This window comes from Lithobates pipiens, unplaced genomic scaffold (assembly GCF_037356315.1).
Source record: "Lithobates pipiens isolate NorthernLeopardFrog02 unplaced genomic scaffold, aLitPip1_a1.2 Scaffold_13, whole genome shotgun sequence".
Classification (NCBI taxonomy): Eukaryota; Metazoa; Chordata; class Amphibia; order Anura; family Ranidae; genus Lithobates; species Lithobates pipiens.
This window is the reverse complement of record NW_027507718.1, coordinates 229,779,557-229,800,640: the sequence shown is the minus strand read 5'-3', so window position 1 is coordinate 229,800,640 and position 21,084 is coordinate 229,779,557. Positions and strand designations below refer to the sequence as shown.

General features: G+C 42.9%; 1 protein-coding gene across 1 annotated transcript in view; it reads right to left on the bottom strand.

Annotated features, from left to right (window-relative positions):
* Nucleotides 1-12,626: 12,626 nt before the first annotated feature.
* ZAP70 (zeta chain of T cell receptor associated protein kinase 70) overlaps nucleotides 12,627-21,084 on the bottom strand; it is a 168,195-nt gene continuing 159,737 nt past the window's right edge. The window contains exons 11-13 of the mRNA XM_077476316.1: nucleotides 14,412-14,552; nucleotides 14,201-14,313; nucleotides 12,627-13,055 (exon numbers count right to left, since the gene is read on the bottom strand). Of these exons, the coding sequence (XP_077332442.1) occupies nucleotides 12,938-13,055; nucleotides 14,201-14,313; nucleotides 14,412-14,552 (372 nt within the window). The 3' untranslated portion in view covers nucleotides 12,627-12,937. The remainder of the gene's footprint in view (nucleotides 13,056-14,200; nucleotides 14,314-14,411; nucleotides 14,553-21,084) is intronic.

Genomic DNA, 21,084 nt, shown 5'->3' with positions numbered 1-21,084 from the left:
GATTCTGTTAAACAGATACCAGTCTCTGGGGAAGGGGAGTCCACAATCTGAAGAAACAATTGCAAGGCCATTGGAGCGTGGTGGAGTGCAGACTCCCCAAGTATCTTGAATGGAGGGAAGCCTTTTCTAGCATTGCAAGTCTTTCGGGATCTTCAAGGGGCCTGAGTAAGGTTGACAACAAGACAGTAGTAGCCTACATTGCCTGACAAGGGGACACCAAAAGTATTTTTCTGCTACAGCTTTCAAATACATTTTCGAAAGGCAGAGAACCACTTACAGTCAGTTAAGGTGGATCTTCTTGCCAGGGAAGCAAAATCAACTATTGGTTCGGTTAGGCAGAACATTTTTCAACAAGTGCCTCAAACCAATATTGGCCCTAGGTTTTCAGGGAGACTTCACTGAACATGCATTTTCTGATATTTGCAACAGGATACCAATGGAAAGACTACGTCATACAAAATAGCTTCACAGAGCCATGGAATTTTCTGTTTGATCTTTGTCTCTCTCTGGTGTCCTTGAATATAGTAAAGGTGCTTCTAAAAATTTGAACAGAACGGGTCCTTTCCACCTACTGAAAATCCTTGGTTTTCACTGCTCCCCCAGATGCCATTAGCAGCACCAAACCAGTTTCTGGTAAAATAAAATCTGTTGTGGCAAGGTCAGTGATGGCACCTCAATCCAATGAGACTACTTTTAATAGTCTGGCTATGGAATAGGCTAGACTAGAGGTGCACGGATTCTCATCCAAGGTTGTTCAGACCTTGATGAGCAGAAGATCATCCATGAACGCTACATATGAGAGGATATGAAAGAAGTTTGTTTTTTTGCTCAGCAAAAGCTTTCTCTCCTGTGTTTCCTGCTCTAGCCAATATCCTGGACATTTTACAGTCTGCGCTAGATGTTGGTCTGGCATATAACTCCATTTAGGGTACATATCGCTACTTTATCTTTTGCAGGCTGCAGATGGGTGCAAAAGCCAATGACCAGAGGCTTCTTCCAGATGACAATCTATATATGACCTTGAGGGAAATCCTTGTTCCCTCTCTGGGTCAATTTGGATCGGAGAGCACCCTTTGCTCCAATGGTTTCTTTTCCATTGAAGTACCTCACGGGAAAACTAGTTCTTCTGACAGAAACTACTTCAGACAAAAGGATGTTGAAGATTGCAACACTTTCCTGTAAGGGCCCTTTGGTGTCTTTTTTCTTTTTTTTTACCAGGGATAGGGATACCACATCTATCTCCAAAGTTCAATTTTAAAGTGGAATCTAATTTCCCAAAAAACTGGGAAGTGGTCCCTCAGAGTTTTAGATGAGTCACTGAGTTCACAGCAGGAAGACTTTAGTTTCTTACTAGAGACGACCTTGCTGTTCGCCCCGGCGGTCGGTTCACGGCGAACTTTGCTCGTTCGTGATTCGCCAAACCGGCGGACTTCTTCCGCTGTTCGCGGCCGACATATTCATTTACATTGTGAAGAACTTTGACCCATGACACATCCATCATGGGGTACAGGACAGCCAATTGAGACATTTCAGCACATGGACATACACCCTACCTTTTAAATAGATCTGATCTGGCAGCCATTTTACATTCTGTTTTTTGTCAGTGTAGGGAAAGGACGCTGTGTGGAGCAGGGATAGTCAGTCTGTACTATTAGGTCCACAAAAGTCCTTTTAAGGACTGGTATAGGTGTACAGTATATAGGGTTGTAATACACTTATAATATACTTTCTTTCAAATATAGAAAGCGTATTATAGTGCACTTCAGTGCTGCTGACCGATTCTGCAGCTGTCGTTTCTTAGTGTAGAGACAGTTTGGTGTTTGGAGCAGGGACAGTCTGCAATTCACTAGCTACTAGCTAGCTACTATTAAGTCCACAAAGGTCCTTTTAAGGACTAGTATAGGTGTACAGTATATAGGGTTGTAATACACTTATAATATACTTTCTTTCAAATATAGAAAGCATATTATAGTGCACTGCAGTGCTGACGTGACCGATTCTGCAGCTGTCTTTTCTCAGTGTAGGGATAGAGTTTGCTGTTTGGAGCAGGGACAGTCTGTAATTCACTAGCTAGCTTCTATTAGGTCCACAAACGTCCTTTTAAGGACTGGTATAGGTGAACTATTTGGTGTGCAGTATATAGGGTTGTAATACACGTATAAAATACTTTCAAATATAGAAAGCACGGTATAGTGCATTTCCACCGTGCAGCATTGTGACTGCTGAGCAGTTCTGCAGCGATACTACAAAGAGTGACAAGCGCAATTAGAAAAAAGTATTATAACTGGTGTGATAGACCAGTGGCCCCCCAAAACGACAGATTGAAGCATGATGTTATATACCTTCTTCCACATATACTGCACTTCTCTAGAGACTTTTGTCACAGGGTACTTTAAAAAATGACAGGTAGAGGAAGAGGCCCTTCCGCAGGGGTGGTAGGGGTAGGGCAGGAGCAACAGGCTTGAGCCAAAGTGGGAAATTGCAGAAGTGCTCTCTATCTCGGTGCTGGTGTCAGTGCTCTCTATCTCGGTGCTGGTGTCAGTGCTCTTTATCACGGTGCTGGTGTCAGTGCTCTCTATCTCGGTGCTGGTGTCAGTGCTCTCTATCTCGGTGCTGGTGTCAGTGCTCTCTATCTTGGTGCTGGTGTCAGTGCTCTCTATCACGGTGCTGGTGTCAGTGCTCTTTATCTCGGTGCTGTTGTCAGTGCTCAGTCTCTATCGTGGTGCTGGTGTTAGTGTGCTATCTCGGTGCTGGTGTCAGTGCTCTCTATCTCGGTGCTGGTGTCAGTGCTCTTTATCACGGTGCTGGTGTCAGTGCTCTCTATCTCGGTGCTGGTGTCAGTGCTCTCTATCTTGGTGCTGCTGTCAGTGCTCTCTATCACGGTGCTGGTGTCACTGCTCTTTATCTCGGTGCTGTTGTCAGTGCTCAGTCTCTATCGTGGTGCTGGTGTTAGTGTGCTATTTCAGTGCTGGTGTCAGTGAGGTAGGTAGCAGCGGAGAAGCCAATCAGCAAGCAGTGCCAGCACCATGGCTGAGGATCAGCACTGGACTCGCACCTCTGGACCACCATAGTGGAGCCCTGCATAGGTGGGGGTAAGGGCCGGGCAGAGGGAGGGATCAGGGGCTCAAGCACAGGTTGGCACACTGGGACACTGGCACAGGACTGCGCTGCCCTGACTGTGGCACTGATCATCTCCTGCACCCCCTTCATAGCCTGGCCTGACCTTGCTTCTACTCCATGGCCTTCATGCGCTCCTGAATTGCCAAAATTTTACAGATAAAAAAAGAATACTTGTCGTTGTTGTTTCCAGATTCACTTAATACTTCTGGTATGTCAGTGTCCATGTTGTGGGACTATGTGTGCACAGCTAGTAAGTATTTTGTGGCTGAAAATATGACCTGGAGGTTTTTAAGGTTCGCCTGCCATTAAAGGGAATGGAGTCCGCTGCGAACCTTGGTGATCGTGTGTAGACAATTCCGACGGACAAAGTGCCACGCATGCTCAGAATAAATTACGAGATGAAAGCTATTGGCTACTGGCCTGTTTATAGTCCCATTATACATGTTTTACGTCACTGCGTTCAGAACGTTTGGATTTTCCGAAAACTTTGTGCGACCGTGTATATGCTAGACGAGTTTGGGCCAGAATCCATTGGAAAAAATCTGACTGATTTTGTCATTGGAAAGTCCGACCGTGTGTACAGGGCATAACAGTGTCTTGGTCAAAAGAGGAAAGTGTACAATCTTTTCATTTAGCCATCAGGCCCTCAAGGGTCATCAACTGTTGGATTACCAGGGTGATTAGATTGGCATGCAGGAAGTAGGCCTTTCTGCTCTGAAACAATTGCAAACTTATTTGACTAGAGGGGTGGCAGCCTTTGGGGCAGTTATGCCAGGATTGCCTGGACAATATATGTATGATGGCTAGCTTGAAGGTCTTGTGCGGCCTTCACTCAACCTTACAAACTAAATATGCAATCAGCAAGTTTGGGATAAGAGAGATCAATTATTTTTGGCTTTAGCAGCTTTTCTTTGATAGTCAGTATCTCATTTCATTTGTTCTCTCCTGCCCTATATTTAGCTATGGTATATCCTGTTGTGTGCTGACGTGAGGATAGGCCAGGATAACTGAAAATTGTTATCAAATACTTACGGCAATTTTCCTTTCCTTTCTCATCCTCACGTCAGCACAGGACTCCCTCCCTAGTGGCCTGTAACAGGCCAGGTTATCAAACACGGGACGTTAATGGCAAGGAGGGACATTTACCCTCATGAATTTACTGTATTTATTGGCGTATAACACAGTAGGGGGCGGGGATCGGGCAGTCCGCCCCCGGGTGCCACACATGGGAGGGTGGTCAAGCCAACAGCCCCGCCTCTCCTGGCCCTTGGACAGCACTGCTAGCAAAGTCTATCATTAGGAAAAAAATCATTGCCAACCCCTTCTCCTATACTGCTTCTCCTCCTTCTTGTTGGCCGCTCTCCTCCTCCTGTTCCTCCTCCTCCTGTTCCTCCTCCTCCAAGTGTTGCTTTAGATTAGAGGAGGAGAGCAGTCACATGACCATCCATGAATCTTCAGAGGAGAGCAGCCATGTGCTCACCGGGTCTATGCAAGAACGAAGCAAGGTAAATTTAGAGACTTTGATTTAAAATGAGCGTGACACAGGAGGAATTGTGTATGAGAAAGGGCTGGCAGTGATTTATTCTTAAGTTTAGAGTATGCTGGCAGTGCTGTCCCAGGAGACTGGGGGTCTCCTGGGAATGTAGGGAGGGATGACTGTGTATTGTGAGGGGCTTTGTATTGTGCAGAGGGTGGGGGGTTACTGTGTACTGTGGGTGGGCTTTGTATTGTGCAGAGGGTGGGGGATGACTGTGCACTGTGGGGGGCTTTGTATTGTGCAGAGGGTGGGGGCTGTGCTGCATACTGTGGTGGAGCTTTGTATTGTGCAGAGGGGGGGGGCTGCGCTGCATACTGTGGGGGGCTTTATATTGTGCAGAGGGTGGGGGCTGTGTTGTGTACTTTGGTGGGGCTTTGTATTGTGCAGAGGGTGGGGACTGTGCTGTGTATTGTGCGGGGCTTTGTATTGTGCATAGAGGGGGCTGTGCTGTGTACTTTGTGGGGCTTTGTATTGTGCAGAGGGTGGGGACTGTGCTGTGTATTGTGGGTAGCTTTGTATCGTGCAGAGGGTGGAGGCTGTGCTGTGTACTGTGGGGGGCTTTGTATGGTGCAGAGGGTGGGGGCTGAGCTGTGTACTTTGGGGGCTCTGTATTGTGCAGAGGGTGGGGGGGGGGGACAGTGTACTGTGCACATTCAATTTTAGTTGACTAAAATTATTGTATTAGACTAAAATGTACTGGAGATTTAAGTAGACTAAAATACGATGACTAAAATGGTACTAAAACTAAAATGGCATTTTAGTCAAAGACTAAGACTAAAACTAAAACACTTTCAGAAGACTAAAATGGGACTAAAACCAAAATTCTATTTTAGTCCTGAGACTAATAATGCCCCATACACACGGTCGGAAATTTCGATGGAAAAAGTCTAATTGGATTATGTTGTTGGAAAATCCGATTGTGTGCGGGCTCTTTTGGACTTTTTCTGTCGGAATTTCCGGCGGAATAAGTTTGAGAGCTGGATCTAAAAATTTCCGACAACAAAATCTGAACAGACTTTTTTCGATTGTGTGTAGAGAATTCCGACGCACAAAGTGCCACACATGCTCAGAAAAAATTTGGAGACGAAAGCTATTGGCTACTGGCCTCTACGTAGTCCCATTGTTTTGTATGTCACCTCATTCCGAACGATCGGATTTTCCGACAACTTTGTGCGACCGTGTGTATGCAAGACAAGTTTCGGCCAAAATACGTCAGAAAAAATCAGACGGATTTTGTGGTCGGAATGTCCGACCGTGTGTATGGGGCATAAGACTAAAACTAAATCGAAATTTGCTGCCAAAATTAACACTGTTGACCACTTGAGTCTTACTTCAAAAGACAGAATCAATTACACTGGTGGGTGTGTTCTTTACTGGGTAGGTGGAGGTGAGCAAGCTTGTTATTTATAAATTTTTTCTTTGCAGTGTGTATATTGGAATAAAAATAGATGTGGGTTTGCACAATTCCTAACCCTGCACACCCCACTAAGGCTGTCTGACAATTACTTCTACAGTACACTTATCAGAATCTAAAAGCCCCCTTTAACAAAGGGCCCCTAGATCCTGGCCCCCATCTATATGAATGTTTATCAGGTACATCGTACACCTACTCATTCACCAAAAAAAGAAGTGAAATGTAAAAAAAACTATGCCCTGCTACCTTCAAAGCTTCAAGCCATGGGTTTGAATCCCACCGTTGGCATCACCTCCTGAAAATATGCATTGTACTCAGCAGCATAATTAGCCAATGCACATCCGTTTAGTTTATTCCATAATTTTAATTCTTCAAATGCATGCAATGATATGTAATTATTCAATAATATTATGGTGTGGAATTCCAAAAATCCAGCTATTCAAAAATCTAGGAAAAAAACGGTGTAGGGTCCCCCCCCAGTACATACCAGGTTCTTCCGGTCTGGTATGGACTTTAAAGGGAACCCCATGCCAAAATGTAAAAAAAAAAAAAGATGTGTGCCCCCCCCCCCAAAAGGCATACCAGACCCTTATCCGAGCATGCAGCCTGGAGGCCAGGGAAAGGGGAGGAGCGCCTTCCCCCCCTGAACTATACCAGGCAACATGTCCTCAACATGGGGAGGGTGCCAATCTGTCCACTTCCATAGCACACATGTCATATATTACTATGGGGCGTGGGCACCAGATGATGTCATCAAAAGACCCCACCCCCTTTTTGACATCACAGATCCATCACAGACCCATTATGCCTCAGGTGGGGAAGTCACAAGGGGCGGGATCTCGGAATGATGTCATCTGCCCCATCACAGCATCAAGGGAGATTCTTTTTTAAATCTTCAGCGGGAGCGGTAGTGGAGGAAGAAGAAGAATGGAGGACAAAGCAGGGAAGAAGAAGCTGGAGGAAGAAGAAGAAGACTGGAGGAAGAAACAGGGAAGAAGACATTTTTAATAAAGGAATTTTCAAAAACTGACTATTGTCTTTTGTCACATTACACTATTTTTTTGGTGAATGGGTAGGGGTAAAATGTACCCCGATACCCATTCACATGGTTGGGCGGGATCTGGGGGTCCCCTTGTTAAAGGGGGCTTCCAGATTCTGATAAGCCCCCGCCCCCATCAACATGGGGACAAGGTGCTTTGGAGGGGACCCCAAAGCACACTCCCCATATTGAGAGCATGTAGCTTGGTACGGTTCAGGAGGGGGGGTGCTCGTTTATCCCCCCATCCCATCCTCCAGGCTGCATGCTCGGATAAGAGTCTGGTATGGATTTTGGGGGTATCCCACATCAATCTTTTTTAACAATTTGGGTATTCCCCTTAAAATCCATATCAGACTCGAAGGGCCTAGTATGGACTGCGGGGGGAAACCGCACACAATTTTTTTCCTTGTTTTTTATCTATATTGCCAGTAACCAGGAATACATTACAGCCATGAGCAAGTTTAAATGACATTGTTTCCTTTAGAAATGTAATTTTGCTGCAGCACTGTTCTACACATCGACCAGATGTGCCACTTTACATTTTTATTGTTTCACTTTAAGCATTATTAAAATCACTGCTCCTGAAAAAATGGTTGTTTTAAAAAAATGTTTTTTAATTGATACATGTCCCCTAGGGCAGTACACAGGTCCCCATACACTTTTTATGGCAAACAACTTGCATAAAAGCCTTCAGTGAGGACTTTGGATTTTGCTGGTTCAAGCTCTATTGACTTCAACTATTCCCGCATATGCCGATCTGACAGGCATGTTCACTGGTAATAGCGTGATTTCCATTTGCATGTCCACCCAGTTTCTGAGCGTTGACGTCCTAATTGTTTTTATTTGGCCGCTATTTTCATGGACTGCAGGATCGCGTATTGGCGCTATAGTAAATAACCCCCATAATGTGAAGGGGTAGACTTCTGATGTCAGGGGGAATCACTAATACCTTTCATTATTGGCATAATACTCATTATACTATACATGTTTACTGGTTGGGGGCATTTTAGTGTGGACCTGGTGGAAACTGGTACCTGGTCTTCAAGCCAAGGCTAAAAGTATTGCTGATGATGGGTGGAATCCTTAAAAGTCCATAAAGACATGGATGATCGAGTTTGGGGTGGGGGAATTTGACTGGCCTGCACAGAGTCCTGACCTCAACCCAATAGAACACCTTTGTCATGAATTAGAGCGGAGACTGCAAACCAGGCCTTATTGTCTACATCAGTGCCTGACCTCACAAATGCCCTTCTGGAAGAATGGTCAAACATTCCCATAGACACAATCCTAAACCTTGTGGACAGCCTTCTCAAGAGAGTTGAAGCTGTTATAGCTGCAAAGGGTGGATCAACTCAACATTTAACCCTACGGACTAAGACTGGGATGCCATCGATGTTCATGTGCGTATAAAAGGCAGGCTTCCCAATACTTTTGGTACTATAGTGTATGTGGAGATTTGACTTGCATAGAATATTTTGGGCTTGCTCTGATGTAGGTCTTTACAAGGATATAAAGAAAACAATTGATTTCTATGTGCCCTGTTCACACCATAATGTTGGTGTCGGGTGAGTTCTAATATTCATGCTATTATTTATTTATTATTTCTACAATAATTGTTGTTATATCTACAGCTCGCTGATCAGATCCAATGTTCCGCAAGTTGTAGATCTGAATTTTTTTCCCCCCAAGATCTCAAACTTTTTGCCAAGGGTTCCTCCAAGGTAAAACGTTGGGGAAACATTGTTCTAAAGCACAGAACTCTATTTTCAGCTGGCGAGGATGTGATCTATTCTTGTCTGTTAGTTTAATGAAAATTCTTTGTTCTTAGAATAAATAGAGAATCTTTCGGAAGAGTGTGTGACTCTGTCTCTGTGTACACAGCTTTTGGTCCTATTTTGGAAATATATTTACTAATCCGGTATACAAAAGATAACTTCAGCCTTAACATACATAGAGTCCATAAATAACATCTTCTGTGCCCTAATCCATCAGTGATCCCCATCCAATTATACAATCATTTCTTTCTTTATTTGTCCTTGATATCCTCATGCGTAGCACACAAATTGTGCATTGTCACCTTTTCTGTTGGACCTCATACTGTATATCAAGAAGGCCTATTCACATTTTTACCCACTTCAGGGGGTTAAATTCCCAGTCCAGACTGTGTAGAATGTCATTACAAAGATCTCCAGGTATCATGCTTGAAATAAAGCATACAGTAATTCCATAGTGCTTTCCGTATAAAAATATTTTAATTAAAAACAAACAATAAAAACACTTAATGTTCACAAACATGATTCAGTGCACCCTAACTTGGGCATCCAAGGTATTCACATCTGTTGTTCCTGTCACTGGCATTGAGTTTAGGTACTGCTGCCGCTGTGTAACTAAGTGCACGTCCTAACATCCTAACTCCTCCCAATAACATGATGAGTAAGGTGACACCATATTGAATATTGAGGCCATCTAACTATTCTGGTCCCCTTCCCTTTCCTGCACTACCCTCCTCAACATACCCTTCCTCCGAGTGCCAGTGGGGGAAAGGAGAAAAGTATTGAAAACTTGAACCCTCCCTCCCCCTTTTTTTTCTCTCTCTCTCTTCACCCTTGCTCATTTTTACTTTTGTCCTCTTCTCGGGGTGAGGAAGACCCAGAAGTGACACGGCAACTCCATTTCTAAGGGTGATTGTAAACGCTTAGTCTAGCTACTTCAGACCATTGCACTTCTGTAGTTGATCCTCATACTTTATACTTTGGTTGATCATAATATGCACTTATTCTTTTTGGAAACAAAATGTCTTAAAAAAAAAAAATAACGGAACAAAATATATAACAGTGATTTTATTTTTGTTAAAAAAAATAAAATTAGCAATCTTTACTGACATCAAACACAGGTCAACAGAGTCCCATTTACCTTATTAGTACATTACAAACTGTCAGGTCAAATGCAGCTGTTTCCAAATCCAGTCACATTTATTTAATAGAAACCAATTTGACTGCAGAGATGTAAAATTTCTGTACATTTTGCAGCCATTAAAAAAATAAAAGTTTTTTTCCTCGGAAAAAAATGATATTTTGGGGAAAATTTAAAAAAATTAAAAAATCTGTGTGGATTTGTTTTACAATTTGAATGTCATTTTGTTACACTGGAAATGTGAAATGCAGTGTATACAAAATTATTATGCTTGAAACAAAAGTACCGTTTTTAAAATGTTATTTTATTTTACAAATGGAATAACAAGGACTGTATATGTTAAGAACATTTCAACTACTCATAAGAACAGGTAACCACTCCCCTTTCCTTCATAATAATTTAAAAGCTTCTTGTCAATATGCGTTTTCAGTTTTTGACAATACTTATCCAGAAGCACATATTTCTCTTGCAAGAACTTGATTAATGTTCTCCTGTTTTTCTCATCATTTAATGCAGAACTCCAGGGAAAACATAAAAAAGTTATGTAGCGCTACCTTTTATAAACAGAAAAAAATAAAAACTTATAAATATATGAACCACCTAATCAATCGGTGAAAAAATCTATATACTGTACATAAATAAATAAATGTGCAATCACAGTAAATGGTGCAAAAATAGTAATACAATGACTAAAGTGCAAAAATCGCGTATAACATGCGATATTAATCCACACTCATAAAATGTGCAAATATACGCAAAAATGTGACACAATCCCAGTGCAAATAGCAAACAAAGAAAGTCCATGAGAAACTCCAGTGTTCAGAAATATCCAGTAGTGACAGTTCATAAATATTCATGCAGAGTTTGGAAAGTGCAAGCAGGCTCCACAAATATATTGCTCCACCTTCAGTGCTCTAGAAGTGCACCCCCCATTTCCCCCAGCTTCTCACCTTAATTCAAGACCCCTCAGGGTCAAAAGCGCTTGTAAGGGAAAGATGCTGGCTTTTCTTCAAATGACCCGCTCATCCATAAACTCAAACCGTAATGTAACCGATCATGGGGAAAGAAAGAGGGACTCTCATGTGTAGTATTCCACATTTTTTATAAAAATATAAAATCCACTGCATGAATATTTATGAACTGTCACTATTGGATATCAATTTATTGAACAGCACTGGATATTTCTGAACACTGGAGTTTCTCATGGACTTTCTTTGTTTGCTATTTTCACTGTGATTGTGTCACATTTTTGCGTAATTTGCACATTTTATGAGTGTGGATTAATATCGCATGTTATATGTGATTTTGTACTTTAGTCATTGTATTACTATTTTTGCACCATTTACTGCGATTGCACATTTATTTATTTATGTACAGTTTATAGATTTTTTCACCGATTGATTAGGTGGTTCATATATTTATAAGTTTAAATTTTTTTCTGTTTATAAAAGGTAGCGCTACATAACTTTTTTATATTTAATAGATAGTGTGGAGATCATTATTTATGTTGGCAGCTTCCTGTAAGTTTTATTTATACTAGTTAGATTAGTTCAGGGTTGTTGATTTGGGGTTGTGCGCTCTAGTACCTTATTTATAATCCAGGGAAACCATGTTCCCCATGCAGTGGGGCTGTGTCTGCACTGCATGGGTTAACTGCTCATTTTTGCCTATGGAAGAGGAGAGCCAAGATAATATACTCACTTAATTCACCAATCCTTCCAGTGCAAGATTGATCCCTGCCGATCCATCCTCCCTTATGCGTTGGACTGTTCTTGACATCATCACGCCCATAAAACAGAGGATTGAAGGATCAGGTGAGTACGAGCTCTGTGTTCACCTATGAACAAAATTAATATTTAATCCAAGCAGTGTGGGCACAGCCCCACTGTATGGGGAATATATTTTTTTCCCAGTTCTGCTTTAATTTCATGAAGTTTTTTTTTTTATGTCCTTATGACACCTCTGGCATGCCAGGATGTTTTTTGTCATCCTTGCAGAATTTGGAAAAGAATATTTCTTCTCACAATATTTGCAAATTGTAACATTGCTCTCAGCAGAAATTGTACTGTGGAAAGGTTTTCAAACTCTAGATGTTGGTCTCACAATTTTATTGAGAAGGGGAAAAGAAAAAAACAATTGACGGATCAGACTATAGGGAAGCATTATGCTGTGATGGTGGAGAACATTCATAGGAATCATTTAAAGGTTAAATAAGATAAGCTAATTTGCCAGACACATTTACTCTCTTACCTGTCAATTAAGGCCTGAGAGGACAGAAACTATTGTCTACTGTATCCCAAATCACTCAACTGTAGGAGGTACCGTTTGCCCAACTGTAGGCAAACTAAACTGGAGCCTTTCCCCTGCAGTGCCCCTAGTGGCAAAAATGCATATTTCTCTTGTTTGAGAACTACATTGAGAAGCGCAGAGTTACTTGAACTGTATTCCAGGATTTGCTTGTCTTCAGCTGAGCTGAGCCTGAGAGAACTTGCAATAATTTAAGACTTTAAATAAAGTATCAGATATCTTTCAATAAGGTCTTCATGTTATATAGTTTGAACACCATGTCATAGATATATTATCTATCATTGTAAAACAACATATTCCACACTCCTTTCTTTTTTATTTTTCCAGAAAAAAAACAAAAACGGCTTTGAAAACCCCAATCTTTCAATTTTTTTCCCCCCAAACCCATCTTTATTCATATGACCTTTTAGACATATTCCTGAATGGCATTGCTTAAGTGTAGTAAGTACAACAAAGGAATATATTGTATATCTTTATATATGGAAATTATATTTACAGTATGCTGTTTAAGTTACTTGTCAATGAAGTGTCCACTAAAAGTTTTCTTTATTATGTTGTAAAGGGCTTTTTTTTCCCCATTGCCCTCCAAACAGGTTTTCGGATCATTTCAGCCTGTCTTCTCTTTAGGCGAAGGAGAAGTCGGATCTTCGGTTTTGTTAGCAACACTGTAATAATATTTTCTCATTTTGTTTTCCACAGTCTCAAAATTTGGGCGATCCTCCATCCTATGTGGGAAAATGAATGGTTTTAGTAACCTGATTTATGACGGTGCCATTTTAGCAACCTTGTAGCCGAAGTTCGTAGTAGTTACCAACTTTTGCTTATTTGTTATGGCCATCTGCAACAAGCTATAGTTTAGCTTCTGTAGCTTACTAAAATACTTATCCAAGCAGCTACAAACATGTGATGTAACATGGTCATCTTCAGCTGGGTTGGATCACAGGTTACCTGCTAAAGTTGGCAATTCATTAACTAGCTTCAAACACCCCATAAAAGAGTTTTACCTGGAACTTTTGTACCACAGATTTGTATTGCCTGCATTTTTTTTCCTAGCAACAAAAAGACCAACAAAGGAGATTCTGTAGCTGCTACAAATTGATGTTGCAATTCCAGTGTGACATGGGCCTTACATTAAGGTAGTAAAACAGCTCAATTAAAATAAATATATAATAAGCACAGTAAATAACTAACTTATCACTCACCCCTCTTGTCTGGCTCTGGTTCTTTTAATTATTGCAATATATCAATATACAATGCATATTCAATAGAATCATTCTCTTCTCCCCTGCCCTTTAGACCCATGCGGTACAATAGAATGGTAGAGACCCTGCATTTTTATTGCTGTCTGTGCCCCCCCCCCCCCCCCCCCCCCCGTTAAGAAGATTCACCCTCTCTATTTGTCCTGTTTTCACTTTCATTCGTGAAAGTAAAAGAAAATCCCAAATGTTGGGTTGTCCTCAGAAAAGTAATAGAAGGGAAATCTTCCAATAGGCACACTAGTTGGTGGTCCCCAAGGAATTCACTTAATTTGCAGGGATTTCCTCTCACTTCCTGTTTGGCTACGGGACAGAAAGTGAAGGAAAATCTCCACAATGGGATACACATGGCATAAAAAAAAATCTGGCAGGCGTTATAACCCTCAGTTGATCTATCCAAAATTAAAAAAAATAAAGTTTTGCCTATAGTTCTACTTCAAAGTATCAGGAGAAATATAATAAGCAAGTGACTGACTCTACTATTCGAATCCACCTGTAACTAAAATCAACGCATCAATGAAACCTGAGAATATGAAATTTGCAGTTTAGGACATCAGAGATGATATAATGTTTAAAATCACAATAAAATTGCTAGGTTATAAAAATGTTCTCACTTGTAGGTCCAGCATTCCAACATGAGCTCATACATTTCTTTAGGACATTGTGCAGGGCACTGCAGGCGCTCATTCTTATCAATAAAATGAATTACTTCATTGCCTTTTAATTTCTGCAATGCAAACATAAGCAAAGTGAGTGTCTAGAAAGAGCTTCTTCTGAAGGTTCAGACATTCAGACTGTTAAGTTAATGTGCATTGCAGTTCATACCTTGTAAGGTTTCTGTCCATAGCTGAATGCTTCCCACATGGTTATACCAAAGCTCCATACATCACTACGACTGGAAAACTTACGGTAATGTATGCACTCTGGAGCATACCATTTCAAAGGCCATTTGCCACCCGACTTAGCCTGCAATTATAAAAACAAAAGACAGTTATTGTATATGAGGATTCCATTGCTTTTTTCAAAATGTATAATTACATTGGAAAGGACAGCAAGTAGAAGCAATGTATTTGAAGTGAACTTGTGATTAAAAAAGTTAGCCTCTAACACCAAACACTATACCATAGCTCCCAAGTATCCCTGATTTTGAGGGACTGTCCCTGATTTGCAGCAATGAGGGTTATTTTCGAAAGGCAAATCCACTTTGCACTACAAGTGCAAACTACGAGTGCAAAGTGCACTTGAAATTGCACTGAAAGTGCACTTGGAAGTGCAGTTGGTGTAAATCTGAGGGGTAGATCTGAAATGAGGGGAAGCTCTGCTGATTTTATCATCCAATCATGTGCAAGCTAAAATGCTGTTTTTAATTTTCCTTGCATGTCCCCCTCGGATCTACAGTGACTTTACTTCCAAGTGCATTTTCAGTGCAATTTCAAGTGTACTTTGCACTTGTAGTTTGTACTTGTAGTGCAAAGTGGATTTGCCTTTAGTAAATAACCCCCATTGGGTCAACTCTCAAGTCCCCAGAAGAAATTATACTAATCACCATTACCATGTGACATATTACAAAGATTGGTGCTTCAGTTTTTATAAATTTGGCGCAAGAATGGTTACAGGACAATCTAGAAAAGTCAAAAACGGTACTTTGTTGTAAACACTACACTTTCTCTTTAGTAAAGATGAAATACTTTTTTTCTTACTGTCGTGGTTAAGTGTTTCACCCTCCCACTCCTTCCGCCTCTCCAAGGCAATGTAATCTTTTTTTTCCATCAATATTTTACATGCACATGCTTCAGCTCATGAGCTCTGTTCATCAGCATAGTCTAATTTACAGATGTGTGGTATCAACTTCCTCAAGAGAGTTTAAAGACATACTAAATCTTCAGCTTTTTACGCACTTTCAGCAGCTGTTTTATTTACTTAGTGACTATGCAGCTTCTTTATCTTTTACTCCTTGCCTATGTTTCTGCTTAAGCTTTTGCCTTAACCATCGCCCCAGGTTTCCTTTTTTAGGGTTGCTCCTTACTTATGCAGCATCCTATGAAGCCACCCTTGTACGTAATGACTACAGTTGCATCTCCCTACACTGTGTGCATCAACAGAAACACACAGACCTATAGCCTAGGGTGGCAAGGATCTCCCCTGCTCCCCCCAAGCTAACATACAGACGAGACTGCACTGTCTACTGTTCAATCTTTCCTATGAAGACTGGAAGTCCAGGGAAGCAGCACTGAGAAGGCAAGAATCAGCAGCATTGAAGGTTGTAAACTGTAAGTGTTGGGGAAACAACTGTAACAAATAGGTCACTGGGGAATGTTTATTTTATTGTGCTTAAAGCGGAGGTTCACACAAAAACTGAACCTCCGCTTTCGGAACCCTCCCCCCCTCCGGTGTCACAATTGCCACCTTTCAGGGGGGAGGGGGGTGCAGATGCCTGTCTAAGACAGTTATTTGCACCCACTTCCGGGCATAGACTCCCACAGGAGTCTATGCCTCTTCCTGTCCCGGCGTGCTGTCTGCTGGGACACACACAGGAGACAGCCCAGACCATTCCCATTGCGCTGTTTGGCTTGCGCATGTGCAGTAGGCAACTGGGAAGTGAAGTCGCAATGCTTCACTTCCTGATTCCCTCACCGAAAATGGTGCCGGAAGCAGCCGAGAGCCAAAACGATTGCTCGGCCTCGGCTGCAGACATCGCTGGACTAGAGGAAAGGTAAGTGCCCATTTATTAAAAGTCAGCAGCTGCAGTATTTGTAGCTGCCGACTTAAAAAATGTTTAATGTGTTAACCTGAAAAAAAAAATCCTGAAAATTTGCTAATATCTTAATTCGGCTCCAAAGTTGCACTTACGTACTATATAAGAGAAAATCATTTTTTAACTTACTTAAATATGATGGTTTATAATCTAATCAAATCAAATGGGACCAACTCACATGGGTGTTGAGGCCCGTAGACCGTGAATGGGCTTTTTGCTTATGTGGCTTGGGTGATCTGTGCAGACAGCCTGTGCTGGCACTCCCTAATGCAGTCCTAAGACTCTCTATAGCGGCATTTTGCCAGTGGTATTACAGCGCTGCCCCATTGATTTCAATGGGGAGCAGCGGTGGAGGAGCGGTAAACACACCGCTCTTTCACCGCTCCAAAGAAGCTGCTGGCAGGACTTTTCCCTGATGTCCTGCCAGCGCACAGCTGCAGTGTGAAAGCCCTCGGGCTTTCACACTACAGACAATGGTGCAGCTTTTTTAGGGCGGATTGCAGGCGCTATTTCTAATGCTATAGCGCCTGCAAAACTTCCTGGTGTGAAAGGGGTCTAAGGATCATCCGCACTGTCCTGGAGTCATGTCTGGTGTCGCTTGCTGTAGTTGGCTGATGTGGATGCCGCACAGCGTTCCCAGAAAGCTAGGATGGAGATCAGCGATGCACGATACACAGAGATGTCACTTCTGGGTACAGGGTCAGCGGGAGATACTATAGCTATTGATTGAATTTTTCATTGCTACACTGTGAAGGCGCTGCTTTTTGTCTTAATTTATGTTCCAGAGTTTCTTCTAGCTGTTAGCTGGCAGCCTTCTAAAGACAGTGTATTTAATATCCTTACATGGACTATTTGTTTATGGAGTTTAATTATTACCCCTTTCAGTGATCCCACCCCCACCTCTGTTTTTATATTACATAGCCTTACCCAGAGTGTGCCAAATTAACCTATTGTTCAGTATTGAGTTGGCCAGCACTTTGCAGCTATCACAGGCTGTCCACAAGGTTTAGGAGTGTGTCTATGGGAATGTTTGCCCATTCCTCCAGAAGCACATTTGTGAGGTTAGGCACTGATGTTGGACAAGAAGGCTTGGCTCGCAGTCTCCACTCTAATTCATCCCCAAGGTGTTCTATGGGGTTGAGGTTAGCACTCTGTGCAGGCCAGTCAATTTCCTCCAGCCCAAACTCGCGCATCCATGTCTTTATGGACCTTGTGGACAGCCTTCCCTGAAGAGTTGAAGCTGTTACAGGCAAAAAGGGTGGGCCAACTCAACATTGAACCCTACGGACGAAGACTGGGATACCATTAAAGTTTGTGTGCGTATAAAGGCAGGTGGCACAATACTTTTGACAATATAGTGTATCATTGTTTGAGTAACACTGAATATGGCTTTATTTTTCCACTATATTGGTGGTTTTATTTATGGAAGTTGATATTATTTGCGTCAATTCACTGTTTGTTTTCATTGTGATCTTTATGGTTAGAGGTTTTGCACACTCTTTTAGTCCCTTATTTTGTTCTTTTCTTGTATTCGGAACATAGAGTGCAGCATTACTCTCTAGCACGGACAGCATAATTATTTGGTGGTTTATTTAAAAAATGTAAATGCTTGTATCTAAGGCGAAGGGAATACATTCAAATAAATATCACCAAACAGGTTTATAACAAAAAATTTCTGCTCCTGATGTTAATCTACATGCAACAGGAGAGATGCTGACAGTCATTCTAGTCTACACAACACTCTTACAAGAAGTAAAGCAAGAGAGTGCATGATAACTTCCTAGGACCTTCCGTGAATAAGTAAGGCACTTGAGGGCTCCATTCACACTAGCATGATTTCAGATGTGAGTGGAGTTGCACAGAATTGCATGACAATGGAAATCACATTGATTTCAATGTGATCATTTAAATCAATGCAACTCAGCATAGTGCAATTTTGAAAAAAGGTTCCTGTACTACAACTGTACTTTGTTGAGATTCCAGCAAGATTTGGCACCCATAGAATTGACAAACCACTTTAACCACTTGCCGACCGCCGCACGACGATATACGTCGACAGAATGGCACGGGCAGGCATATGGGCGTATATATACGTCCCTGCCTTCCCGCGGGTGGGGGGCCCGATTGGGCCCCCCCCGGTGCCTGCGGCGGTCGGTATTCGTTCGGGAGCGATCCGGGATGAGGGGGCGGCCATTCATTCATGGCCACCCCCTCGCGATCGCTCCCGACGAATAGAAATGCTCCGTGACATCACTTCCTCTCCTGTAATGTAAACACAGGAGAGGAAGTGATGTAATCTCTCCTCCGTGTCGGTATTTTTCATTCCGGCACCGAGGAGAGAGGATCGGTGAGTTGCACCAACACGACACTACACAGTAGAACATGCCAGGCACACTCACACCCCCCCTTCACCCCCCGATCACCCCCCCCCCCCCCCCAATTACCCCTGCCCCCCCAGTCACAGTGACACCAATTGCATTTTTTTTTTTTTGCATTGGTGTCATTTGTGACTGTAATAACTGTTAGGGCAGTTAGGGTTAGCCCCCTTTAGTTCTAATGTACCCCCCTAACCCCCCCAATAAAGGTTTAACCCCGTGATCACCCCCCGTCGCCAGTGTCACTAAGGCTGGGTTCACATTGCAGCGGTTTATGAGAACGGATGTGATTCGCACCGCACTGCAGTGCAAATCACATCCGATCTCTGTGCGATTCGAGTTCAGCCATACAGATAGTATGGCTGAATTCGCGCCGCACCCGCCGCACCCGCCGCAAATTCGCACGGGACCCTTTTTTTGGTCCGCAGCAGAATCGGATCGCATGGGTGTTCACACCATGCGATCCGAGTTTGCAGATCGCACTGCGATATGCGAACTGATCTAGGGGTGTCATTAACATTTCACTGACACTCCCAGCAGTTCGCATAGGGCAGTGTGAACTGCCCCCGGGAGGCATGCGATGCGGGAACCCGCCGCGGATTCGTGGCGTTCCCGCATCGCTCCAGTGTGAACCCAGCCTAATAAGCGATCATTTTTCTGATCGCTGTATTAGTGTCACAGGTGACGCTAGTTAGGCAGGTAGGTATTTAGGTTCGCCGCAACTTTTTATAGCGCCAGGGACCCCCATATACTACCGCATAAAGCCCCCTGATTGCCCCCTAGTTAACCCTTTCACCAGTGATCACCATATAACTGTTACAGGTGACGCTGGTTGGTTAGTTATTTTTTTATAGTTTCAGGGCACCCGCCATTTATTACCTAATAAAGGTTTAACCCCCTGATCACCCCGGCGGGTGTCATTTGTGACTGTAATAACTGTTAGGGCAGTTAGGGTTAGCCCCCTTTAGTTCTAAGGTACCCCCCTAACCCCCCCAATAAAGGTTTAACCCCGTGATCACCCCCCGTCGCCAGTGTCACTAAGGCTGGGTTCACATTGCAGCGGTTTATGAGAACAGATGTGATTCGCACCGCACTGCAGTGCAAATCACATCCGATCTCTGTGCGATTCGAGTTCAGCCATACAGATAGTATGGCTGAATTCGTGTCGCACCCGCCGCAAACTCGCACGGGACCCTTTTTTTGGTCCGCAGCAGAATCGGATCGCATGGGAGTTTACACCATGCGATCCGAGTTTGCAGATCGCACTGCGATATGCGAACTGATCTGGGGGTGTCATTAACATTTCACTGACACTCCCAGCAGTTCGCATAGGGCAGTGTGAACTTCCGCCGGGAGGCATGCGATGCGGGAACCCGCCGCGGATTCGTGGCGTTCCTGCATCGCTCCAGTGTGAACCCAGCCTAATAAGCGATCGTTTTTCTGATCGCTGTATTAGTGTCACAGGTGACGCTGGTTAGGCAGGTAGGTATTTAGGTTCGCCGCAGCTTTTTATAGCGCCAGGGACCCCCATATACTACCGCATAAAGCCCCCTGATTGCCCCCTAGTTAACCCTTTCACCAGTGATCACCATATAACTGTTACAGGTGACGCTGGTTGGTTAGTTATTTTTTTATAGTTTCAGGGCACCCGCCATTTATTACCTAGTCTCACTAGTGTACCCCTAAATTTAGGGGTGTCTACTTTCCAAAATGGGGTCATTTGGGGGGGTTTGTGCCATCTTGGCATTTTATGGCCATTTTATGGCCTTCAAAACTGAAAGCCTGAAGGCGGTGCTTGGTTTTCGGGGCCCCGTACGCGGCTATGCTCCCAAAAAGTCCCACATATGTGGTATCCCCATACTCAGGAGAAGCAGCAGAATTTATTTTGGGGTGTCATTTCACATATGCCCATGGCATGCGTGAGCAATATATCATTTAGTGACAACTTTGTGAAAAAAAAAAAAAAAAAAAAAAAAAGTTTGTAATTTTCCCGCAACTTGTGGCAAAATATAAAATATTCCATGGACTCAACATGCCTCTCAGCAAATAGCTTGGGGTGTCTACTTTCTAAAATGGGGTCATTTGTGGGGGTTTTGTGCCATCTTGGCATTTTATGGCCTTCAAAACTGTAATAGGTAGTGAGGAGTGAAGTCAAATATTTACGCCCTTAGAAAACCTGAAGGCGGTTCTTGGCTTTCGGGGCCCCGTACGCGGCTAGGCTCCCAAAGAATCCCACACATGTGGTATCCCCGTACTCAGGAGAAGCAGCAGAATTTATTTTGGGGTGTCATTTCACATATGCCCATGGCATGTGTGAGCAATATATCATTTAGTGACAACTTTGTGAAAAAAAAATTAAAAAAAATTA